General features: G+C 49.3%; 1 protein-coding gene across 2 annotated transcripts in view; it reads left to right on the forward strand.

Moving 5' to 3' along the window:
* Positions 1-25,893, forward strand: part of Mideas (mitotic deacetylase associated SANT domain protein) — a 69,414-nt gene extending 43,521 nt beyond the window's left edge. For both annotated transcript variants that reach the window (XM_076921697.1, XM_076921696.1), the window contains exons 2-13: positions 872-2,524; positions 3,496-3,795; positions 13,547-13,892; positions 15,597-15,663; positions 16,142-16,284; positions 16,406-16,509; positions 17,206-17,281; positions 17,905-17,993; positions 19,573-19,722; positions 20,838-21,050; positions 22,437-22,633; positions 22,934-25,893. In XM_076921697.1, the coding sequence (XP_076777812.1) occupies positions 1,103-2,524; positions 3,496-3,795; positions 13,547-13,892; positions 15,597-15,663; positions 16,142-16,284; positions 16,406-16,509; positions 17,206-17,281; positions 17,905-17,993; positions 19,573-19,722; positions 20,838-21,050; positions 22,437-22,633; positions 22,934-23,093 (3,267 nt within the window). In that variant the 5' untranslated portion in view covers positions 872-1,102 and the 3' untranslated portion in view covers positions 23,094-25,893. The remainder of the gene's footprint in view (positions 1-871; positions 2,525-3,495; positions 3,796-13,546; positions 13,893-15,596; positions 15,664-16,141; positions 16,285-16,405; positions 16,510-17,205; positions 17,282-17,904; positions 17,994-19,572; positions 19,723-20,837; positions 21,051-22,436; positions 22,634-22,933) is intronic.

Consider the following 25,893-nt stretch of genomic DNA (forward strand, 5'->3'; position numbering starts at 1 on the left):
ATGAAGCCCCAATCCCCGAAACACTATCCTCAAAATATGGTAAAGCAACAAACTGAACACTTTACATCACAGGCAGTCATCTTTGAGTTAGACTCTGCTCTGGCCAGCCACTCTAACTGCGGTGGGGAAGGAGGTGGCAGCCAGCAACAGCTGCTGACCAGCTACTAGACTAAATTGGGCCCTTATCCAGCCAGGGTTGCAAAACAGGTTTTGTGCTAGTTTGAGAAAGACTCTGGTAGCCAGAGCCCCACCCAGCAACTCTTCCCAGGGGTGGGGCCTCACCTACATGCTTCAGCATAAAAGGCTGCAAGCCTGACTCTCTGGGCCCTGTGGGCTTTGCAAAGCCTGGTGTGACAGAGAATGGGTTGTCATGATGGGAATAGTTCCTGTCCCCTAACTTGTTCTGTCTTTAAGTGGAGGGGACGGTGGCCTTATGGAAATTATTCTGGTTCGGGAGCTGTTGTGTAGGCAGCCATGTAAAGGGGGACTGGACCCGGTCTGCACAGTGCCGGAGCCTAGTTTAATAGGACAAGGTTTTTAGTTTGGGTTTTTTTTTTTTTTTTTTTTTTTCCCCTTTTCCCAGTTTAGCTTGGGGCTTAGGCAACATGTCGGCCCCACTTGGCCACTTGGCCCCTCGGCCTGTGTCTTTACAGGGTACATGTTACACAATCGGATGCAGCAGACTCCAGTCTAGCCAGGAGGTGGAGGGACAGGCTGAGTGAGGAGACCTGATCCTGCTGCCTTGCTGACAGCTGCCCCATAATTCCCGGCCCCCATGTACAGTGCTCTTCCGTGACTTGAGGCAGGGGGACACTGGTGCTCATATCTAGGGGTCCTGTGGCTGACACTGTCCCTGCTCTTTCCTCTGCAGGCTCCAGGACCTGGCGCAGCATCATGACTGAGGAAGTGTAGCTGAGCCCCTCTAGAAGACGAAGGACCAGCGGCCATTTCTTGGCTCTTGCTGAGGGCTCCTGAGTTTTCCTCTGCCCCTCCTCTGCCCTCCCTGGCTACTGGACTGGGGCCAGGCTTCCAGCAGGACCTTCTCCCAAGGGATGGGCAGCTGCTGAAAGACATCCCATTGCCAGGCTTAGTTGGCCACACCATGAACCTCCAGGCCCAGTCCAAGGCTCAGAATAAGCGCAAGCGTTGTCCTTTTGGGGACCAGGAGCCAGCTCCCAAGGAACAGCCACCACCCCTGCAGGCTCCTCCACAGTCCCTCAGAGCTAAGGAGGAACAGTACGGGCCCCACGAAGGTCCAACAGGGGTTGCCTCCACCACCCAGCCTGTGGAGCTGTCTCCTCCCAACAACTTGGCTCTGTTGAACAGTGTGGTATATGGCTCGGAGCGGACCACGGCGGCCATGTTGTCCCAGCAGGCCCAAGTAAGCTCAGTAAAGTGGCCCAACTCTGTGATGGCTCCAGGGCGGGGCCTGGAGCGTGGGGGAAGCGGAGGCATCAGTGATAGTGGATGGCAGCAACAACCTGGCCAGCCCCCACCCCACTCCACGTGGAATCACCTGCCCCTCTACAGTGGACCCAAAGGGAGCCCTCATCCAGGCGTGGGGGTCTCTCCCTACTATAACCACCCTGAGGCACTGAAGGGGAACAAACCTGGGGGTCCTCAGCTGGATCACTATGGAAACGCAGTGCAGCCCATGGTGCCCCAGAAGGTGCAGCTGGACGTGGGGAGGCCCCAAGCACCCTTGAACTCTTTCCATGCAGCCAAGAAACCCCCAAACCAGTCGCTGCCCTTGCAACCCTTCCAGCTGGCATTTGGCCACCAGGTGAACCGCCAGGTCTTCCGGCAGGGCCCTCAGCCCTCTAACCCCACCTCCTTCCCGCCTCAGAAGCAGCAACAGCAGCAGCAACCGGCAGGCCTGCCCCAGATGCAGCTGTTTGAGAGCTACTACCCCATGCATCCACCGCCTTCGCAGCAGCACCAGGACTTTGGCCTGGCACCGGGTGGGCCGCTGGGACAGACCCACCTGGCTCACCGCAGCATGGCCCCATACCCTTTCCCTCACAACCCAGATATGAACCCAGAACTGCGCAAGGCCCTCCTGCAGGACCCTGCTTCACAGCCCGTGCTACCTCAGCCCCAGATGGCCTTCCCGCGTCGCTCCCGCCGTCTCTCCAAGGAGGGGATTCTGCCTACCAACTCCCTCGATGGAGCTGGCACCCAACCTGGGCAGGAGCCCACGAGCAATCTGTTCCTTCATCACTGGTCTCTGCAGCAGCCACCACCGGGCGCCCTGGGGCAGCCCCATCCTGAAGCCCTGGGATTCCCGTTAGAACTGAGGGAGTCACAGCTGCTGGCCGATGGGGACAGACTGGCACCCAATGGTCGGGAGCGGGAGGCTCCCGCCATGGGTAATGAGGAGGTCATGAGGGCAGGGGGCCTCGGGGACTGTGGACAGATGATGCGAAGTGGGGTGATCCAGAGCACAAGACGGAGACGCAGGGCGTCCCAGGAGGCTAATTTGCTGACCTTGGCCCAGAAGGCGGTAGAGCTGGCCTCGCTGCAGGTGAGAAAGGGCGGCACCTGCTGGAGTGAGGTGATGCCTATAGAGCAGGTTTTATTCGGTTATTTAAAGGGAATAAAGCTCCTTATTCAGAGTACCCCTGCATGAGGCACCCGTACCACAGGGACGCTGAGGTTTCTATGCAGGTCGGTTGTGGGCAGGAAAGTCCTTGTTGGCTTCTTCCTGTGGAACTTGAGGACTGGGAGTCCGGGTTGCTGAGAGCCAGCGTTCTAAGATGCAAGCGTGTACTGGTGGTTGCTCTTGATGCATGTCAAAATGCAGTAGCTCTAATCTAGAATAGGAAGTCCCGTTGCAGTAAAGTTCATTTTTTTTAAAGGCAGAGAGGAAGGAAAACCAACCAGACTTTGAGGACTTGTGTTAACCTTGGGTTTTAAATTTTATTTTATACTTGCTCAGAAGTAACTTCTCCCAAACCTGATAGCAAGGGTATGGATGTCACCTGTCCTAGGTTTCTGTAAAGAGGCTGAGCCACATAGTCAGGCTAGACACCCTCGTTTGATCAACATTTACTCTCTGCTTCCTTAGAAGCTGCAGCCACTGTCGCCCGTGGGTCCAGGTTGACGCACAGGAGGCTGCAGAATTTTGAGTCTTCACTCTGGTTAGATATCTGTGAGGAAATAGCTGCAAAGCCCTCCCTTCATCTTGCCACAGTGAGATGCTTGGTGATATGTCACACCCCATAGGCTAGATGAAACATCTGCAAGCCACCCGTGGACGGATGGCCACCCGGAATCTGCTGCTTCGGGCCAGGGTGGCACAAGCAGCAGAAGGGAGGCTGTGGAGAGCGTCTGAAATGTAGAGTGAGAGGGATGGTCCAGGAAAGGCCAGGCTGTCGAGGACCCCCGGTAGGTGGTTGAGTTGCTGGCTTCAATGGTCATGGGATTCTTAGGTCAGCAAACAGGGGATCATCTTCTGAACTTCACTGCCATCCCCCCAATCTCCCTCTTATCCAGGATGCCAATGGCTCCGAGGAGAAGCGGAAAAGCGTGTTGGCCTCAACTGCCAAGAGTGGCGTGGAGTTTTCCGAGCCTGCCGTAGCCGCCAAGAGAGCTCGGGAGGAGAGTGGGATGGTACCCCTCATCATTCCCGTGTCTGTTCCCGTGAGGACTGTGGGTCCAACTGAGGTGGCCCAAGTTGGAGGTGCTGATGAGGATGGGAAGGGTCTTGAGCAGTACCCCACTGAGCACAAGCCGTCAGTCATCGTAACCCGCAGGCGGTCCACCCGAGTTCCCGGGACAGATGCTGCAGCTCAGGTATGAGAGGCTATCCCCCAAGTCCTCCAGTGCTGTCATGCTTCTAGTTCCAAAGACTCCAAAGGAAGCCATAGAATTCTTCAAGTAACCCAGGGAGATGCTATTTTCTTTCTTTCTTTCTTTTTTTTTTTTTTTTTTTTTTTGTTTTGTTTTGTTTTGTTTTCCTGAGACAAGATCTCTATGTAGTCCTGAATGTCCTGGAACTTACTATATAGACCAGGCTGGCCTTGAACTCACAGAGGTCCACCTGCCTCTACCTTCTGAGTGCTGGGATTAAAAATGTGTATCACCATGCCCGGCCCTGTATGCGGTGCCCTTGGAATCCTGATCAGATCCTCTGGAACCGTAGTTATGGAGAGTATGAGCCACTGTGTGGGTGCTGGGAATGGAATCCTGGTCCTCTGGAAGAGCAGTGCTCTTAACCATTGATCCGTCTTCCCAGTTATCAGGGAGATACTGTTTTAATTTTCCAAATCAAACTTGTACTAAAGTACACAGAGGGTATGAGATAGCTCCTAAAGTACACAGAGGGTATGAGATAGCTCTATACTTGACGTGGTGGTCGTCAGGGAGAATCTAGGATGTGGATCTGTTTTTGTTGCCAGTCAGGGGGTGTCATTGTCTCCTGGGGAAGGTCCAGAGCTAGCTAGCTCCTGGGCTGTCTGCTTGTGTGTTCAGTTCTGAGCCGAGCACCTCGGACCCTGGCAGTACGATTGTAATGGTAGTGTTTCCTGTACTCAGTCACTGCTTTTGGGTGTTTTGATGTCTTAGGGGTGTGACGTTTGGCCCAGGGTGAGACTTGCTGAGAGAAGTTTCTTTTCATCCTTAGTATCTTTTGGTGCTCTGTGGACAGCATATGTCTTTCCACTTCTCTGTATCCTTCAGGAATAATTTCAAGTAGTATATAGTTACGGTTTGCTGTTTCCTGCTTCAATAACCCTGTCTTTTAATAAGCACATCAGCACAACTTCCAGTTCTTTTTTTTTTTTTAACTAATGAAAATTGTATGCATGGTCTATGATGTTTTTCATATATATGTGTATGTATATATGCATGTATGTATATGTATGTATATGTATGTGTGTAGTAGAACTGCTAAACCAAGGTAATTAGCATAGTCATTATCTCCCATCCTTATTTTTCGTAGTGAGGACATTTAAGAGAAATAAATTAATTCAGTAATGAAAGCCATTGTGTTGTCCAGTAGGCTACTGAATTTATATCTCCAGTTTTTACTGAACTTAGGTTTTGCAGTCCTGGCTCTGCCCCACAGCCCTCTGCTGTCTGCCTGAGAGTCCTACCTTTATGGCCTCCATGGATAGAAACTCTGCTTCATGTGATTACTGATCCACCTAGGTTGAGTTCTGTCAGCTGCTGTTAGTGTTCTGTGATTCCATCCTGTCTTTGTTATGCACTGCTGAGTGTGTGTGTGTCTGTGTGTGTGGTGTCTTTGTGTCCTTGTGCTTTCAATTGACTGGGGTTGTTAGCCCTGGCAGCAACATTATTAGTTACATACTTACTGCAATATAATGTAAGGAAAGACTTTTGCCACTTCCTGGACAGAACAAAGTTCCTTAGAAGGTTTTAACTCCATTTCCTGCCAATCTCTAGCTTGAAGAATCATTGGCAGGTATTTAAATTTTTTATGTTTGTCATCAACGGAGGACGTATATGTAGTTGTTGTTCTTTGATTTACTCCAGTGATGAAATTTACATCTGCCATTTCTGTTAATTTCCTGTTTCTCATGTGTCCACCTCCCACCTTGGATAGTCTATATGTTACTTGAAGAACTTGATGAGTGTTTTCCTTTGGTGTGAGTCTGCTAATGATGAATTTTACTGAGTTTTGATTTCTGGAAAGTGTCTTCTTTGATCTCCTTTATAAAGGACAAATGACTTTGCTGAGTGGTGTAGGTCCTAGGTCTGTAGTTATTTTCCATCGGCGCTTTAAATATCCCACCCCATCGTCTTCAGGTTTTCCTGTTTATTTTGTGTTTCAAGACAGGGTTTCTATTGTAGTCCTGAAACTCCATAGACCAGGCTGAAACTCTCAGAGATCCGTTTGCCTCCGCCTCCCAAGTACCGAATTAAAGATGCGAGCCACCACCACCAGGCACTGGGTTTTGTGTTGTTGTTTTTAATATTTATTTTATGTATATAAAATAAATAGCTATCTCTGTAGCTATCTTCAGACACACCAGAAGAGGGATCAGATCTCATTACAGATGGTTGTGAGGTTGCTGGGAATTGAACTCGGAACTTCTGGAAGAACAGTCAGTGCTTTTAACCACTGAGCTATCTCTCCCCCAGCACTGTTGTTGTTGGGTGTTTGTTTGTTTGTTTGTTTTGGTTTTTCGAGACAGGGTTTCTCTGTGTAGCCCTGGCTGTCCTGGAACTCACTCTGTAGACCAGGCTGGCCTTGAACTCAGAAATCCGCCTGCCTCTGCCTCCCAAGTGCTGGGATTAAAGGTGTGCGCCACCACTGCCCGGCAGCACTGTTGTTTTAATGTGTATTTTTATCTTGTACTCTCAAGATTTGAGGTGGTCTAGTTGTTTAGACTTTTTGATAGTTTTGCTGTTTGTTTGCTTAGAGGGTCCAATGCTTCTGAAGTCTTTGGGCTTTTTCTCTCGCTTTTCCTTCTGGATCTCCAGTTCCATGTCTGTCAGTCCTTCACCATATAACCGTTTCATCTGTGTGGCATGGTCTTTCCTGTTTCCTCTCTGAATTCCAGCTGCTCTATTTCACTAATTCTCTCTTTCCTTGTGTCTACTGATAAACCCAGTTATCCAGTGCTGACTTCAGGTATTTCACTGTTTTGTTTTAAGATGAGATCCTTGGTTGGCCTTGAACTCACAGAGATCCATCTGTTTCTGCTTCACATCTGTTAGGATTAAAGGTGTGTGCCTCCATGCCTAGCTAATTATTAAACTTTAAAAAGTAGGGGCTGGAGAGGTTACTCAGTGGTTAAGAGCACTTGTTGCATCTCCCAGAGGGTGCAGGTTGAATTCCTAACACTCACAGTGTAGTTCATAGCCATCTATAACTGCAGTTTCAGAGGATCCGATGCCCTATTCTGACCTTTTCGGGCACTGCGTGTACGTGGTGCAGACATGCGTTCAGGCAAAACACTCATACACGTAAAATAAATGAATAAAAATTCTAAATATGTAAACAATTTTTTACATTTATTATTTGATCTTCTGTGAGGCATACGTGCCATGGTCTTGCTGTAGAGGTCAAAGGACAACTTACTGTTCTTCTGCCGTGTGAGACTCAATAAATCTACTTCTTGACGTTTATATCACAACTCCATTTTTCTCATTACCTGTTTCTTTTTTTTTTTGTCTGTTTTTGGTAGTCTGGAAATTGCTGGCCTCAAACACACAGCAATCCCCCTGCCTCTGCCTCCTGTATGCTGGGATCACGGGTGTGCAGCTAACACACCTGGTATTTCCTAATTTTCAGATCACATTGTGCTTCCTTGTGTATCAGTCGGGTTGTTTTTAAATTAAATTTCAAGTATATTAGTTCATATTCTGTTGCTTTATTAAAATAACAAGCTGGTGCTTGTTTAAAAAGAAGTTTATCCAGATCATGGTTTTAGTGTTCAAAGTCCAAGATTAAATGGCTTTGTGCTTTCAGCCTCTAGTAAGGGCCCTCTTGGCCCCTGCACAGTAGAGCAGATGGCATGACAGACACACAGACAGATGCGAACAAGAGGAATCAAGGACCAAGGCTGTTCGCTTTAACAGCTTGCTTTCTTTTAAAAAGATTTATTTATTATGTATACAGCATTCTGCCTGTATGTATGACTGTAGACCAGAAGAGGGCGTCAGATTTCATTATAGATGGTTCCAAGCCACCATGTGGTTGCTGGGAATTGAACTCAGGACCTCTGGAAGAGCAGTCAGTGCTCTTAACCGCTGAGCCATCTCTCCAGCAATGCTTGCTTTCTTGATAGCTAACTCAGTTCTTAAGCAGCAGCAGTGTCTTCCAAAGGCCGTGCCCCTGGTTTGACTACCTGCACTAATCCTGATGTCTTAAAGTTCTACCATTCAACTTACACCCTATGCTGAGGACCAGGCCTCTGTGAACCCTTGGAGGATGAACCACATCCAAATCACAGCATCATACTCTATATGCAAGATGTCTGACTGTGAGCTGGGCATGGTGGTGCACACCTTTAATTCCTGAGCTTGGGAGGCAGAGGCAGGTGGATCTTGGAGCCTGGGCCATCCTGGTCTCATAGTTTTAAGCCAACCTGGACTTTATAGAGGGCACCTGTCTCAAAGGAAAAATGGCGTCTGAGGTTGGCTTTGACTTTACAATAACTTTCTCTGCCCCATCCCTCTACTCTTTGTTGTTGTTGTTACTGTTTGTTTGTTAGTTTTTTTTTTTTTTTTTTGTCTTCAAAACAACCCAAAAACATCCACTTTATTTTATTTATCCAATTTATTTATTTTGGGGAGTGTATGTGTGTGAGTGTGTGCATAGCATGGTGTGTATGTGGAGGCCAGAGGACAGTTCCTAGGAGTCGGTTCTCTCCTTTCGTTGTGTGGTTCCAGGGATTGAATTTAAGTTGTGAGGCTCGGCAGCCCACTGAGTCATCTCGTGTACCTTTAAAAAAAAAAGTGTGTGTGTGCGTGTGCGCGAGCGCGTGTGTGTGTGTGTGTGTGTGTGTGTGTGTGTGTGCCAGTGCCGTCATATGTGAGGAAGTCAGAGGGCACCCTCCGTGTTTGTGTGCACCTCTCATTTGATTGCCATAGTCTCACTGTTTGCAGCTGTGTCATCGGGCTGGTTGGCTCTCCAGCTTCCCAGGGTTCTCCATCTCCACTTTACATCTTGCCATAGGATTATATGCTGGGATTATAGGCAGAGATGCCATGTCAGCTGGACCTTATCTGGGTGTTGGGGATCCACACTCTGGCCCCCACATTTACAGGGCCGGTGCTTTACTTGCCGGGCTGTCTACCCAGCCACAGCTTCTTTAGCAGGCACAGCTGGGAGTGTGCAGTGGGAGCTAGTTCATTAGCACTGGCTCTCAGCACAAGGATCCTCTTAATATGGCGGCGGCTGCTTTTTTGTTTGTCTTCTTGAGGCAGGATTTCTCTGTGTAGTCTTGACTGTTCTGGAACTAGCTCTGTACACCAGGCTGGCCTTGAACTCACAGAGTTCCTGCCTCGAGTGTTGGGATTAAACACCACCACCGCATGACTGCTGCTGCTGCTGTTTCCTCTTCTTAGGCTTTCTTGTCTATTGTTTATGTGAATGGGTGTGTGTCTATGTACCATGTATCGGCCTGGTGCCTTTCAAGGCTGGAAGAGGGTATCAGTTCCCTTGGGACTGGAGTTAGTTAGTTGTGAGTCACCATGTGGATACTGGGAATTGAACCTGGATCCTCTGGAAGAGCAGCCAGTTTTCTTAACTGCTGAGCCACCTCTCCAGACCCCTGTTATTGCTTTGTTTGTTTGTTTGTTTGTTTGTTTGTTTTTTGTTTTTTCTATTCAAGATACTGTATATCTTGGAAATGGATAATTAACTCCATCACTTGTGTGTTAGTGTATATGTGTGCACATGTATACAGATGTGCACGCTTGTGTATGTGTGCCTATGATGGCCAGAGGATGTGTTAGCTGTCTTTCTCAGTTACATTCTACTGGAGTATTTTAAATGGAGTCTCTTACTGAACCTGAAGCTTGATGCTTCAGCTAGACTGGCTGGCGAGCAGGCCCCAGGGATCCTCCAGTCTCCACCTCCCAAGCCTTGGGAGTACAGATGTTTGCCCCCACATCTGGCTTTTTCATATGAGTTCTGAGGATCCAAACTCATGCCCTTATGTTTGCATGCCCAGCACTTTCCCCACCAAGCCATTCCTAGCTAAGCCATGCTTACTTTTCTGTGAAATCCTTTTTTTTTTTTTTTTTTTTTTTCTTCAGTAGTGCTCAGTTAACACCTTCACACCTTGGACATTAATTTAAAGCTGTCTGTAACATCTTTCCGCCTTCTAGAAGAGTTCATCTTTATATGCCATTTTATTTGCTACATCTGAGGCCATGAATTCATGGCCAGTTGTTAAAATTTACCTGAAAGGCCAGTGGGTGTGCCTGTCTCTGTGTGTCTCTCCGAGTCTCTTCTTCCCACGAGCATTTATCTTGACTTTTGCTGGGCAGCAAAGGGCCCTAGCAATCCTGAGTCACTTTCACTTAATCAGAAACAGATGAGGTGATTTAAGCATTCTTCCCTGTAAGGACAAGCCTGTTTGCCACTCGCTATTATTCTGAGCCACAGTTTTTATTCTGGTAGTTCTTGAAGCTGTCACACTCGGCCTAGCCCTTAGCCCCTCGTAGTTGCTTCTCCAAGTAATAGCACTCACCAGCAGGCTTAAGGCAGCTGAGATGCTGGGTTTGCCAGTTTGACCCCACATCCACCTCAGGGCTTGGGTCTTTAATTTTTTGTCAAGCTGTTTGTTCCGATATCTTGGGGGGGGGGGTGTTTTTTTGTTTTGTTTTTTTTTCTTCTATTCAGTTCAGATTTCCTGTTTATTCTGTTGAAGAGCTGGCCTGCATGCTTGTTCTCTATAATAGGAAAGAGACAGGGCCTTCAAGATTATTGTGAGGTAATTAATTCAAGCTTGTCAGCTCTCTGAGGTCTTCTTTGTGGTTGGGGGAAAGTGCGTTAGAGGCTGAAAGTGGAGGCCTGGCAGCTTGTCTTGACAGAGGGTAGGAAGGAACCAGAGCAACTACACAGTCGGCATCTCCATTTCATACCCGAGGAAACAGGTCCAGAAAAGTCAAGAGACTGCATTACGTTAGTCTGCTTTTCCTCACTCTAACAAAACACCCAAGGCAGACTAACATAATGAAGAGGGTTAGTGTGGCTGTTGTAGAGCCACAAAGTCCAGGGGCCTTTTCTGGTGATAGTCATCCTGCAGGCAGACAGGTGGAGTTCCAAGATAACTGCAGAGCTTCACAAGGGAGAAAGATAGGGACCGAGTGTGTCTGTCTGTCTGTGTGTGTCTGTATTCTTCTGAGGTCACACAGGGTTCAACAATGGCGACTCCACTCTGATGACCTTATGTCAACCTCGTCAGTCATCTCCCTGCCTCTAAATATCATCCAGACTTCAGTTTCCACCTTCTTTATACTGTTGACATCAGTATGAAGGATTAAACCCCCACAGGAGTGTGTGCTTGGGGTGCAAATGCTATTCAGCCGTAGCACTGGGGACTTTGTAGCTTAATGGAAGGGCACTTGCCTAACGTGCGGGTCTCAGGTTCTGTTCCCATCACCAAACCTCACACCGCTGCAAACCTTAGCACTCACCTGAGGTCAGATGGCCAGCTAATGGCAGAGCTGACCGTAGATTGCATCTTCCAAGTCTTTGCCTTTGAGGGGTTTTGCTATACCAGAGGGCTCCAAGATTACTGAGAGATACTGCAGGATAGTTAGCCCTAAACTGCCTGCTTTCTGGGGTCTTGTTCTGTGGCTGTGTGTGTGTGTTATATTATTTGTATATTTAGTGTGTTTCTTTGTATTGTAGACATTTCCAATTCATAAAAACAGAGAAGGGTCTAGTGAATGAATGCTTAGTCATCACCCAGTTCTCTAATTCTTTCAGAATACAGCAGTCCTTACTTCCTCTGTACTCTTAGGACACTTCAGTTATTCTGAGGCGCATTTCACACTCTAACATTTCATTCATTAATATGTTTGGCCTGCATCAGAATGCATACATATGGTCTATTTGCCTGCCTGCCTGCCTGCCTACCTGCCCTTCCTTCCTTCCTTCCTTCCTTCCTTCCTTCCTTCCTTCCTTCCTTCCTTCCTTCCTTCCTCCTTGTCTTCCTCCTCCCTCACTCCTTTCTTTTTAAAATTGTCTCAATAGCATTAACACAACTTGAAGGTCAAAAATACTCAGAACAGTTTAAATCTTTTACCTATAAATGGTTGGAACTGATTTTGTATGGGGTTGTCTGGCACAAGGAGGAGGCCTTTAGCTTCAGATGTAGTTAGTTTTTTGTTGCTGTGATAAGCACTAAGACCAAAAGCAACCTGTGGAGGAAAGAGTTTATTTCATCTTATAGTTTACAGCTGCACATGGGGGAAGTAGGACAGGAACTCGGACAGGAACCTGGAGGCAGGAGCTGATGCAGAGGTCATGGAGGAGGATGCTTACTGGCTTGTTCATCATGACTCACTCAGCCTGCCTTCTTACAGAACCCAGGACCACCTGGCCAGAGGCAGGATTGCCCACAGTGGGCTGGGCCTTCTCCATCAGTTAGAATTTAAGAAGATGCTCCCACAGACTTGTCCTCAGGACAATCTTGTGGAGGCAGTTTCTCAACTGAGAGCCCTCCTCTCAGCTGTGTTTGGTTTATGTCAAGTTGACAAACCCAAGCAGCATGGCTCCACTGCAGTTTCCCCGTGTAGTCATGCTGTTCCCTAAAGGCAGAGGAGTGAACGTACTTGGTTCGTCCTAATTCATAGAAGGGACATGATGACACACAGGAAGGAAAAGGCCATGCAAGGGCCTCAGAAGGAGAGCCCCCTTGGCTGGGATGTGTTGAAGGAGCTGGATCCTTGAAGCGGGGAGAGCCTGTGGCACCCTCAAGTCAACTTGACTGACCTTTGTTTACCATGTGCCCAGAGATGCTATAGGCTTCCCCTTAGAGAGTGTTAACATAGACTAAGAAAGGCTATTTCTTTTTTTTTCTTTTCTTTTTCTTTTTTTTTTTTTTTGGGTTTTTTTCGAGACAGGGTTTCTCTGTGTAGTCCTGGCTGTTCTGGAACTCACTCTGTAGACCAGGCTGGCCTCAAACTCAGAAATCCGCCTGCCTCTGCCTCCCAAGTGCTGGGATTAAAGGCCTGCCTCTGCCTCCCAAGTGCTGGGATTAAAGGCGTGCGGAAAGGTTATTTCTTGATGGCCCTGCTTTCTGTTCAGTGTAGAGGCTCATAAGGCATACCATATAGAAGGTGAGCAGGTGAGCTCAGAAGGCCAACCTCTGACAGCATGGGTGGGTTAGCTGCTGACAGTAGCAAGCAGATCTAACACTGTTACGCAGCTCAGGTTTTGGTGCACAATGCAGGTGTCATCCATAAAGATTCTGGACTTCAGTAATGACAGAAATGTTACCGCAACCACAGAGGATTGATTTCCGTATATCCGCACATATTGCCGTCCAGGAGGCTGGACCACCTGTGCTCCGTTGCCCTCTCTAGGCCGAGGGTCTGCACGGCAGGGTAGAGGGCGGGATGCTGTGGGTTGGAGATGTTGCTCAGTAGTGCAGTGCGTGCCTAGCGTACGAACGGCTCATATACATAAAATAAATCATCTTAAAAAAATAAATTCAGTCTTTTAAAAAAGAGGTAAAGGTATGCCTGGAAAGCCTCATTTCAAACGGTAGAGCCTGGCCGAGCAGTTGAGCACATGGGCCCTTCCCACTGGACTCTCCTTCCTATTGCATGCTTAGCAGTATGATAGGACACTATGGCCGGGAACCCAAGTTTATAACTAAGAACCCTTTCTAGGTTCTGACAGGATTGATCCCCCCGCCCCCCCCCCTTTGTTTTAAAGAAAAGTAAAAGTAGAACAGACAGCTTCCTCAACCTAAGTCTCATGGGAAGTTTGCCGGCCTGTGTCTCTGCCTGGTGGAGACAGTAGGCTGCGCTCTGGGGCTTTCTCGTCTTCAAGGCTATGGTTTCGGGGGCACAGGAGGCTGATTGAGCCGCTTCGTTTTGTTTCCTTCCCCAGGCTGAAGACGTGAATGTCAAGTTGGAGGGGGAACCTTCCATGCGGAAACCAAAGCAGCGGCCAAGGCCGGAGCCCCTCATCATCCCCACCAAGGCGGGCACTTTCATCGCCCCTCCCGTCTACTCCAACATCACCCCCTACCAGAGCCACCTGCGGTCTCCCGTGCGCCTGGCTGACCACCCCTCTGAGCGGAGCTTTGAGCTGCCCCCTTACACACCGCCGCCCATTCTCAGCCCCGTCCGGGAAGGCTCTGGCCTCTACTTCAATGCCATCTTATCAACCAGCAGCGTCCCGGCCCCTCCGCCTATCACGCCAAAGAGTGCCCATCGAACCCTGCTCCGCTCCAGTGCGTGATCCCGGTTGTGATGGGTGGGGGGCCCCGGTTGTGATGGGTGGGGGGCCGTGTAGAGAGACAGTTCTGTCTGCGGGTTCTAGGGGGCTGGAGGAAGAACTCTGCTATCTCCTCCTGAGTGGGCGGGGTGATGCACGGTCGGTCCTGTTTGGATTCTGATCCCCAGTCCACTGATAGGGTGTCACATCCGCAAGTCCAACTGCTCAGACCTCAGTTCCTTCAGTATTCAGCAAGGATCGGGATTCGGTTAGTCATGCCTGGCTGATGATGGCATTACTGATATTCAGCGGATCCACAAACAGCAATTTCTTACGATTTGATCTAATAGCTGCCTCCTTGGGCTGTAGTGGGGATCAGTTACGTTAGCATTGTTCATAGTAGGTGGCTGACCTGCTCTCCTGGGCCTGTTGAGACATTCTTGTCAAGAGCAGGCCTGGGTGTTGTGAGGCTTAGAAATGTCCATGTTACAAAGGGGTTCTGTTCCTCGGGAAAATGAGATCATCTGATCCCCTTACAGCGTTATGACATAGGTGCAGTCTTCTCGCAGTTAACCTCTGACCCCAGATATCACTCATGGTGTAGTTCTCTGGTGCCTCCTGGTGTCTGTGGATAGAAATTGCCCTGTGTTGGCAAGTACGGGTTTTGCTTACCTGGGAAGTTTCTCTCCCTGGTTTGGTTTGTGCTGGAAATTATGGGCCAGAGCCAACAAGATGTCAGTCAGTATGCCCAACAAGTGTTTACTGAGCGTTGGGTGTAAAACCTCCAACTGGATCCTGTGTAGGCTCCAAGAATGTATGGGTACCGTTATCTAGTCTAAAGAAGGCGCAGGGCAGGGTTATTAGGGAATTGACAAGATAGCTTGGGAGCCGAAAGGCAGAGGTCCTAGCACCAAGTTTCTAACCTGTGGAAGCCTGGGTAGATAAGGAAAGAATTTGAGAGAGGGTGGAGCCAGAGCCAAGCTCCAACTGGAGAGTGGGAGGGGCAGACAGCAGGCGTGGCGTGGGGCGAGCAGGGGAGCGAGGACCATGAGGTAGGGGTGAGAGTCTAGGCCGTGGGGAGGGAGGTACAGACACGAGGAACTGCTCGAAACAGCTGATGGGTTCAGACTTTGTCTCACATTGCAGGGGATGGCAACAGAGGTTTTGTGTGTTTTGTTTTGATTAAGGGAGTGTCTTCATCCAGTCGGGCTTTAAGATTAAGTTGGAGAAAAATAAGACAAAACAAAACAAACAAAAAATCCAGAGAGAAGATGAAAAGATAATTATAAAGACCTTTATCATATCCCTGCTATGCTTCTTTGATAGAATAAAACAAAAGTAAAGTATAGTTCTGTACTGAAGCGTGTGCAGAGAAGGAGCTCCCGGAAGCTGGAGCTGGGCTCTGGTGGTCCTGATAACAGTGATAGCTGATAGCTGTGGCATGCCAGGCTCTTAATTCAGAAATTGCATCACCCCTGGGAGACAGAGAAGAAGTAACCCCTTTTGCAGATGTGAAAACTAAGGTACTCACATGTTTAATACAGGGCCGGGGTTGCACAGTCATCAGGTTGCAGAGCAAGGACAAAGGGTGCCTGAGTTCCGAGTGTACTACTCAGTGAGTCACCACTGTGACTCTTGCATGCAGGACAGCTGTCTAGGACGGGAGTGTTTTCCTGAAGGGAGGAAGGGGGCCATTTACCAATTTGCTCTTTGCCCATAGATAGTTCTGAAGTCACCCCGCCCGTCCTCTCTGTGATGGGGGAGGCCACTCCTGTGAGCATTGAACCGTAAGTGCGTCCCTGCCCTAGACCTGTGGTGTGTGGGTGCTCAGGTGGGCCTACTGCATTGCAGATTAGCTCTGGGAGCAGGGGGAGGGTTCTGTGGGGGCCATTGTAGAGCCAGTCAGTCTCTCTGGACTTCAGTAGTCTGTCCTGGGCTCTCTCCTCTTCTGCCAGCTTTTGTGTGGAAGTTACAGATTGAGGAAAGGGAAGGATCAAACTGGCTTGAATTTGTCCTGAGGAGGGCTGGGTGGGAGGGCCCAAGAGTCTCTCCGTATCTGTCAAATATGGAGTCCTGCCCTTCTGGTTATGCCCGGAGCCAGGCTGTCCTCACTGTCTCCCTGAAGCCAGATTCCCTACACCCAGCTAAGGCTTTACTGCATTCCACATCTGCCAACTGCACCATTTTCTTCCCATCCTAGGGAGAAAGTCAGGTTCTCTGTCCCCACAAAGTGAGGCCTCACTCCCTGCCCTTCCGCCCCTGCAGACGAATCAACGTTGGTACCCGGTTCCAAGCAGAAATCCCCATGTTGAGAGACCGAGCGCTGGCAGCTTCAGACCCCCATAAGGCTGACTTGGTGTGGCAGCCGTGGGAGCATCTGGAGAGTAGCTGGGAGAAGCAGAGGCAAGGTAAGGAGAGCTCTCCAGGGAGCAGGGCATGGCGGGCTGGTGGGCAGATGGGCGGGCTGGGTCCTGTAGGATCCAGCCCTAACATGACTTCCTGTTCTCCCAATGCTTCTGGTGAGTCCAGTGGATGACCTGCTGACGGCTGCCTGTTCAAGCATTTTCCCTGGGGCTGGCACCAACCAGGAACTGGCCCTGCACTATCTGCATGAGTCCAGGGGGGACATCCTGGTAAGAGCCTCGTGAAATTTGGGGGTAGGAGGTTGGTTCCTTTAAGAAAGCAAGAACAGGTTTCTCCCTACCTGCTGCCAGGACCAGACTTGGTGGTATAAAATTTTATTAATTTATATTTGCTCTTTTGCATATGTTTTAATGGGTGTATGTGGGTGGGTGGGTGTGTTTTTTTTTCTTTTTTTTTTTCTGCTAATCCTCCTCCACCCCCACCCACAGTCATGACTATCTACCTTGCCTTGGCCTCAGTACGGGAATGACTTGGCATGCTGATTTGAGGCAGCTCTGGGGGGTCTGAACAAGGAGGAGGCTGTTGGAGTTTAGCCTAAGGGAATTCTAGTCTCAAACCCTGGCTAGGTGTGCGAGGTCCTCCTTTTGAACCCAGTTCCTGATTCTAGATGGGTAGATTTCACCACTCTCAGACAGGACTGTCACCAAGGACATTCTCTGTCCAGACTACTTGCTTTGATGCCCGTGGTTCCCTTAAAGGATTCCTGCAATGGTCTTATGACCTGAGTCCTTTGCAGCCCACTTCCTGTGATTTTTTTCCCATCCTCCCACATGCCCTGTCTCCCAGCAGTTAGGCCAGGCAAGAGCAAGTGCCCACTCCACCCAGACGCTGGAGGAAGCCCTCGACATGTTCCCCGGCCTGGGGTACTCATCCATCACTATGATTCTCCCTTTCTTCCCCTCCAGGAGGCGCTGAACAGGCTGCTACTGAAGAAGCCCCTGCGGCCCTACAATCACCCTCTGGCGACATATCACTACACAGGTGGGCCTGAGCCTCAAGGCTCTCCAGCATCCATGGGGCCCTGCTTGGTGCTGGGTCACAGTCTTGAGTGGGAGTTGGGACAGAGTCAGCCAACAGTCAGAGCAAGGAAACTAATGTCAACGCCAAATCGTTCTCTTGGGGCTCCCCATGCCCTTGAGGGAAAGTGGGTAGGCAATCGAGGTGCAAGTAAATAAATATATAAAAAGTCCTAGTCACAGGTACAAAGGTTAAAGGTCAATCCTAGACAGGGCAATCCAAACTGATGTCAGGTACCTGGAACTTAGCCTCACAGTGTGTGCCTTGTTCTGGATGCTGGTCTGTAAGAGAGCCATTAACACAGTCATGTGATCCCAGTAGCCACGGTTACCCAGCCTCTATTAGGTTCCCTTTTGTCTGTACCAGGCAGAGCCCCAAAAGGCTGTTCCCACCTTGCAGCATTTAGTCTTTCTCATGCCTGGAAAGACAGGTTCTGATGTTCATCCACACCTGACAAGCAAGGAGAGTGAGGCTCTAAGAGGCTGATAGGACATAACCAAAGTAGATGTGGGTGGTCTCAACCTTACGGTGTGGATGCCCATGTGTTCCTGCCCGAGTCACAACCTGGCCCCCTCTTTGCTCTCCAGGCTCTGACCAGTGGAAGACGGCTGAGCGGAAGCTGTTCAACAAGGGTATTGCCATCTATAAGAAGGACTTCTTCCTGGTGCAGAAGCTGGTGAGCAGGGGCGAGCAAGGGGTCCTGTGGTCACTCAGCAAGTGGCCCCTTCACTGTGGTTAGATCACTGCTATTCCGTAGCTTCAGAGAGAGCTTGAGAAACCACAGGCTCCTCCACTGACTTCTGAGCTCTCGGGACTTTACGCCTAGATGTGGCTGAACCCAGCGGGCAAATCGAGGAGGCAAGAGAAAAGAGTCCTTATATGGGAGTGTATTGCCTAAACCAACCACAGTGGGCCATTAGACTCTGAAGTAGGAGAGCTAGATGCCAGCATTGGAGAGGACCAGGGAGAGGATCTGTGCTTCTAGTATTCTACACATCACATCACTTACTCTGCACACATGGAAAAACAGAACTTAGGAAGGTGGGGAGACTAGCCTTAGGATGCACAGCCGTTTGTTAGGCGTGCAGCCCTTTGGTGGCAGTTAGCAAGGCGAGGGCCTTCTGCTTCCTCTTTGGGCTTTCCCGGAATCCTCTTAGACATGATGACACTGTGACATTTTCCTTATTTGGCACTGCTCCCTGGAGAGGAGTGGATCTCTTCCCCTGAATGATGAAGGGGTTTTTGCACTGCTCTATTGGGTCTGGCTTTAGATATGGAAGAAGCCCAGATACTTTAGTTGGAAATTTTCAAATGTATAGAAAATGGGAAAGAGTAATTCCAGGACCACCCATTAATTATTGCCTTGCTGAGGCTTACGAGTTTTGCCATTTGTCTCATTTTCTTTTTCTCTGTCTGCATCTAAATACAGACCCATGAAATACACAGAGCTATCTCCTCTTCCCCCCTTCTGTTTCACCAAATCATTTAAAGTAAGCTACAGCTGAGCCTGGAGGTATAGGCCTGTAATCGTAGCTATTTGGGGGGACGGTAAGGTAGGAGGATTGCAAGTTCAAAGCCAGCCTGGGCTACTAAAGTGAGTTTAAGGCCAGCCTTAGATAACTTAGTGAGACTCTGTCTCGAAATTTAAAATGGGGGCAGATAGGGTTGGCAGTACTATTTAATGGTAGAGCATTTGCCTGTCCCTGTGCAAGGCCTTATGTTCACTGCCTAGCACAGGGGCAGGAGGATTATTTTCAATTAAAACTTCTCTAAGCATTGGCAAGCAATGTAAAGACACATTGAGAGGCCTGTGGAGATGGTCTAGTGGTTCAGACATTATGTCACTTAATGCTTACATTGAAAAGCAGATATTAGGACACTGAGTCCCCTTTCACCTGGGGACTCCAAGAGGAGCCAGGAGAACTTCCAAGAAGTTTGAGGAATAAGGATGAGTTCAGTTACACTGCTGTAGTACAGATTCTGACCCAGCCAGGGCTCCTGATCCCCTGCTGGCCCAGTGCAGCCTCTTGTTCTGGGACTCTTATAGGTCACAACCCTCTAATATCTAGTCCCCAGTCAAATCTACCCAGAAATTCTGGTTCTTTGGCACTCCTCATTGAAATGGTGCAGAAGTCTGGGTTAATTGCATTGGTCAGAGATTCATTGTGGAACAGGCATTGAGAATTGGGTTTTTTGCCTAAGGCTAAAGGGAACATGCAGCGCTCCCCCTGACTTCTTTTGTGGCTTTAATTCAGATCCAGACCAAGACTGTGGCCCAGTGTGTGGAGTTCTACTACACGTACAAGAAACAGGTGAAAATCGGCCGCAACGGGACGCTCACCTTCGGTGACCTGGATACTGGGGACGAGAAGTCAGGACAAGAGGAAGTTGAGGTAGACGTTAAGGTGAGTCCTTCCCCAACTCCCCTGCCTCACTCTGGGTAACACCTGGGCCAGGACCTAACTGGGAGCCTGAGGACCCTCCAGGAGTTTATACAGGGTTGACAGAGGAGAGCAGGTCCCTGACGGCTCCGGGGAGCTGGTGGCCCAGGCCCTGACCCCTTTGAGCTCTCCGGTGTGAACTGTCCGGGTTATAGTGACAGTGCTGATTGTAGAACACTGGAGAGCCGGGGCACAGCTTTGTCTTACCGCCTCCCCCAGCCGACCACTAGGGCCACTTCCGGGCTCCAGCTCTTGTACCACCTTTATCATGTCTGCTTTGTCTGCGCATTAACACACACCACGATTACCGTTTCTGTCATGTCCCACACAACTTTTATCAATTTTTTTTTGAGTCAGTACATTTTTTTTCTCAAAAGGGAAGCTTTATATTACAATCATAAATAGAAACCAGTATTGTCGCCTATAAATAGAAGGTACTGGGAAAAATAAGTCCACATGAAAACCAAACAGTGTTACTAAATGCCAGCTACATGCTGCAGCTGCCTGCCAGGACTCTGAGACGTGGCTGGCTTCTCTTTTAGACAGATTATCAAGTCTAGGGAAGAGGCACATTAACACCAACCCTGACTTGGTTTTTGAAAGACTCTGTGACTGAATTTTGCGCCCATGAATCCTCTTGACATTGTCTCTAGGTTACAAGTCAAGATTTGGTGGCAAATCTGCTTTGAGATCCGGGAGTAGTTTGGTCCCTGTGTTGCAGATAGGGAGGAGAAATACAGAGAGTATCACAGAGCTCCTGCCTGGCACACGAGGTCACTCTGTCTAAAGGGTGCTCCAAAGATTCTAGGCATCTATCCAGGAGGCCAGGTGGTTTGTGGGTCCTGGCAAGCTCCCTCCATACCCCTGGCTCAGTCTCACCCTGAGGGCACCCAGGGTCAAGACTATCATCCTTTTTCCAGGCCAACTGGCCATAGGAAAGCTATGACTTATGACAAAGTCCTAGTACAAGAGGCTGGACTGGGCCAGGACAGGGCTGCAGACCCAGCAGGTGCTCAGGAGCCTTGCCTGGATCAGAGTCTGTTCCCTGGAATGACTGAGCTCATTCTTGTCCCCCATAGACTTCTCAGAAATTCCCAAGGGTACCACCTCCCAGAAGAGAGTCCCCAAGTGAAGAGAGGCTGGAGCCCAAGAGGGAAGTGAAAGAACCCAAGAAGGAGGGGGAGGAGGAGGTGCCAGACACCCAGGAGAAGGGAGAGCAGGAGGAGTGCCGAGAGCGCAGCAGGCGGGCAGCTGCTGTCAAAGCGACACAGACACTACAGGCCAATGAGGCGGTAAGTGTCCTCCCTCCACCTTTGCTCTCCAAGGGCAGGTTGGGAAGGCTGAGCGAAGCCTGGGGTGTGGCTGGGAGGACAGCAAGACCATGGTGACCCTCATGGTCATAGACCAGGTATTTTGTGTTCTTACTTGGGTCTCAACCCTGTGTTTGGTAAGGACTATGAGTCTCACTTTACAGCTAAGCAAAGTGGGGTTGAAAGTTATGTAGCTTGTGGACAGCCTGATTCAGGCTGCAATTTATTTTTACATTACAAAAATATATTTGTTTGTATTTATATGTATATACACATATTGTGTGCATGCATGCATGTTTTATAAATATATATATTTATTTATATACACATACATGCATGCACATACTGTGTTTCTGTGTCTGAGATTCAGAAGAAAAAGGCCTTGTGAAAGCCCGGTAGTTGTGTGGCATGGGGGATACACTCGATTATATCTCCCTCGTGGCTCCCCTAGAACATGTGCCAGACAAGGCTGCCTGGAGCACGGCTGAGCCTCTGCGAATACCAATAATGGCCCTTTGTGTTCTCTGCTGAGTGTTCCATGCCCGCTATCTCAGTCATTCCTCATAGTCACCACACAGTGCTACCTCCCACTTGGCAGATGAGAGAAATCAGAGCCAGAGATGCCATTTGACTTGGCTGAAGGTACATCCCAGGTCTCTGTGCTCTGTCCCCTTCACACACTGAGCAGCAAGGCACCTCATGTTAGCTTCTCTGTCAGAGACTTCTCCCAGGAAGTTGGAGAGATGGGAATGCATTTGAACACTACCTGCAGAATACCTGTCAACCAGACACAGCCGCTTTGCTTCCTGTGGGCTTGGCTGCTATCCTGCCAGGAGCTGTGTAGTGTCTGCTGTCCAGTTCTCCTGTCTTCCTGGACACTTTGAGGGGTGACCCAGAGCACATGTATCACTTCTGATGGCCATCTGGGGTTTCTGGCCTGAGACCAAAGCAGTAACCTCCTTGGGGTGCACGTCGTGTCTCCTCTGCTCTCCATACCTGTTCTTTCTCTTCTTTTCTCCCTCCTAGTACTTCCTCAGCAAGTGACCGCCCATCTATCCCTTTCTGGAGACAGGGCTCCTGGCACATCATGTGAACACATGCCTCTCTGGCATGGAGATATGAGCGGACTAAATGTCAAAAAAGAAAAAACGTGAACACAAAGTCAGAAGTATTAACTGCCTGGGTGTGGCACAGAATTACTGTGTCAGCCACTTTGTGACAGAGCCAGCTGCAGTGGCCTCCTGAAAGCAGCCAACCTGTCCCTGACTATTTGGCAGGAATGTGTGACTTTAGGGCCCTCTCTCCTTGAAATGCCAGAATTCTGACTGCACACTTGCCTCTAAAACACACTCTGTTGCTTGTCTCCAGGCCAATGAGGTCCTTATTCTCCGGAGCCATGAACCCAATGCCCCGGGGTCTGCAGGTGTTCAGACCTCAGAGAAGCCAAGGGAGGGGCCGGGGAAGTCGCGAAGGGCACTGCCTTTCACGGAGAAGAAGAAAAAACCGGAGGCATTTAATAAAACTCAAAACCAGGAGAACACTTTCCCTTGTAAAAAGTGCGGCAGGTAAGAAGTCCCTTCCTTGTCTCCACAGGAACCTATTAATGTTGGGGCAGGGACTTGGATGCAAGCTGAGGGTTTAGACGCTGCTGGGGGCGGGGCTCTGGGGATCTGCTTTGTGATTGGCTTAGTGGGTTTCCAGGGTAATGATGTCACGGGACAGGCATGGTTTGAAGGGGCGGGAGGGGGCGGAGCGGCATCCCTAGTGGGCGGGGTCAGGTAGGGGCTAGGTGGACAGGCTGGGGTTTGAGGGAGTAGAGTGAAGGGTGGCTCTCTCAGCTGAGCCCTTCCTGCCGGTTGCTGCAGGGTGTTTTACAAGGTGAAGAGCCGCAGTGCTCACATGAAGAGTCACGCAGAGCAGGAGAAGAAGGCCGCGGCTCTGAGGCTGAAGGAGAAGGAGGCTGCAGCGGCCGCTGCTCATCAGCAGGCACTGAGAGAAGAGGGCGGCGAAGGGGAGAAGGGCTGAGGCCCTGCTGGACCCTCTTGCCGGGCTTCCCAGCACCCTGGACCTGGAACCTCTTGAGGGGCCCAGGAAAGGGTCACTTGGACCTTGCTCTGCAAAACCAATCCGATAATGAAAAATAAACTGGCTCTTTTATTTACAAAGGCCAAGGACAGTGTTAAGGGCTGCAGGATCCAGTTCTCTCAGTATCTGGTTTGTCTCGAGTTTTCTGCTTTCCTGGAGCCTTGAGAGGCCCGGGCCTTTGGAATGGGGAAGAGCTCCGCAGTGCTTCTCTGATCTCTGCTGTTGCATCTGTGCCTCTTTCATCCCAGGTCCTTAGTAAGCCACCATGGCAAGCCAAGCACAAGCTCAGCCCATGGCAGCATTATTCCTCCTTCCTCAGAGGACCTGGAAGGCTGTGCAAACCTTTCCCTGAGCCCCCCAGAAGGGACTCCCTAGAGAGTGGTGGCCTTAACACCTGTGCTGTCTTTGTGCCGTTATGCTCAGGCCGGAGCTGCTCCAACGATCCTGTCTTAAAGTCACCACTTCCTTAGGATCTCGGAGAGTGTTTCAAACCCCTTGCTGCTTGTTAACAGCCCGTCTGGGGCTGTTAAAGTTTTCTCAAATGTTTGGCGTTCATGCCCAGCTCCTAGCCTGCTACACACGGAGGGGAACTGTTCAGAGGCCAGAAGATGCAGAGCTAGGCCCCAGGGATCTTTTGACAAGCCCATGGCTACCATTTTATACCTTTGGGTCCTGAAGGCTGCTAAAGGAGTCTCAAGCAAGCAGGTCCTAGAGAGGCCTGGCCTGTTCTTTGGTGCCAGCTTCCTTCTTGCCTGTCGTGTTCTCAGTAGCTGCCAGTTAATCCCACTGCACCCCACTCGATGGTGATATTCACAGCCCCCCCCCCCCCCCCCCCCCCCACACACACATACTGCATGCAGGAGATTTCTGGATCCTTCCCTGGGAGGGGATATCTCCTAACTAGATTAGACAGGAGCCTTCATTCCTTGACTTGTCATTTGGGAACTATTTATTTATTTCTTAATATTTAATTAACACCCTCAGGGACCAGGGCTTTCTAGAGGCTCAAGTGCATTTATCCCAAAATAAGGCACCTTCTTGGCATCTTCAAACCCTCCCCCAGTTCCAAGGCCCTGGGGTCCCTTACCTTGTGTCTCTTGGCTGCAGGAATGATAGAAACTGACCTTCCTGGGAAGGTGGGGAGTGTTTTCAGTCACAGGAAACTAGCAGAGGTGGATGAGATCAAAGGCAGGTCTCCATCCTGCCCTTGCTGTACTTTCAAATGGAGTTTCAAGGGCGTTGGCAAGTGGCCAGAATTCTAGTTTTGGTTATCAGCCTGGATTCTGGCTTGAAGAAACCATATTTGGCATGGAATTACTGAAGGGTCGGAATGTTCTAGAGTCCCCTTCGCTTTCCAGTTCCATAGGGGCCCTAAAGTTACTTTTCTGATATCATCACTTAACTTCAGTTGTACAGAAGAAAGTCTAAGTGTGTGTCAGACTGTTCAGCAGGTTAGTGAAGAACTGAAAAGGATTTGTTCACCCTTCCTTAGGAGATAGTCCGCAGCCCTGTTGGGAACTGGAAATAGAGGCGGGTTTTTATTTCTTTAAGCTATGGACTATTGGGTATTTCTGATATTCATTTATGCATTAGTATGGTTCTGTGAGAGCTGCCTATGGACGTAACAAAAATGTCCCCCTAGATACCTTAACCGTCAGTTTCCTTGTTTGTTTCCCTCGTGAGCATCTATGAACTCAAAGTCCTGGGGTTACAAAGATCTGGTGCCCTCGAGAAGCAGGAGGGCAGCAAGTTTAGGACCTCTTCTAAATCACTTGTATGATGAGTGCCTTCACAGCTCACCCTGAAGTGCCACTTCTGTTTCCCAAGGTTCTTTTCTATTTAAACCATATTTGGCTCAGGCCCCTTGGTGGACAGGCGATATCAGAAACCTTCAGTCACATGAGACGCCTCTGTTCAGTGGTACCAACTAATCCTTAGAAGTCTCAATAAAAAAGCAGACTTGCTTTTTCTAAGTTCACAGAGACCAGATGAAGATAGCCAGAAAAAATGAAGATGGTACCTTTAGGTAGTAATCCCACCAGACACTGTTTTAGAGGGGCCCATGCTCCCGCGCACACGGGTGGAAACCGAGCTGTTTCAGAGTGGAGATGCACATCCTTACTGGTGCTTTCTCATATGAACACACTGGGCTTGGCTTTTGTAGTTCTTTCTTTCTGTTCAGAGCTCCTTGGTTTACAATAGCATCCGTATATCGTGTCACCCTGCCTGTCTCCCAGCCTCCACCTGCATTCAGAGAAGGGCATGACACTGACAGTGCCTGTGTGCGGAACCATTTCTGAGGTCTCTTGCCCTCACTACTACTGTCCTCCAAGCCTTCAGCAGACCCCTCATAGCTAAGGTACATACCCACCACCCTTCTGCTGCCCCTCCTCCAACCCTGGCACAGAGGCCCTGTGCTGATATTGTCTAAAGGGATTGCCTATATTTAACTGCCTCAGTCACCTAACCTCTTTTTTCTCATGTGCCAGATGTTAAAGGCAGAGGGGGAAGAGTAGAGCACACATACTCAAGCCTCGGCTGTTTAAATGTTTTTATTGGGGCTCACTTTTCTGGGTTATTTATTACTAGATCGGCAAAGCCTAACTCCTTAGGTTTTTACAGGAAGTGTGCATATTTTTATAAAAACAGTTGTGTCTAACCCACATTCGGCTGTGTTAGTTGCCTCAAAAAAAAAAAAAAAAAATGCAGCTGTTAGAAGTTTTCCTCATTTGTCTCTTAA

Source organism: Arvicanthis niloticus, chromosome 23 (genome assembly GCF_011762505.2).
Source record: "Arvicanthis niloticus isolate mArvNil1 chromosome 23, mArvNil1.pat.X, whole genome shotgun sequence".
NCBI classification, from domain to species: domain Eukaryota; kingdom Metazoa; phylum Chordata; class Mammalia; order Rodentia; family Muridae; genus Arvicanthis; species Arvicanthis niloticus.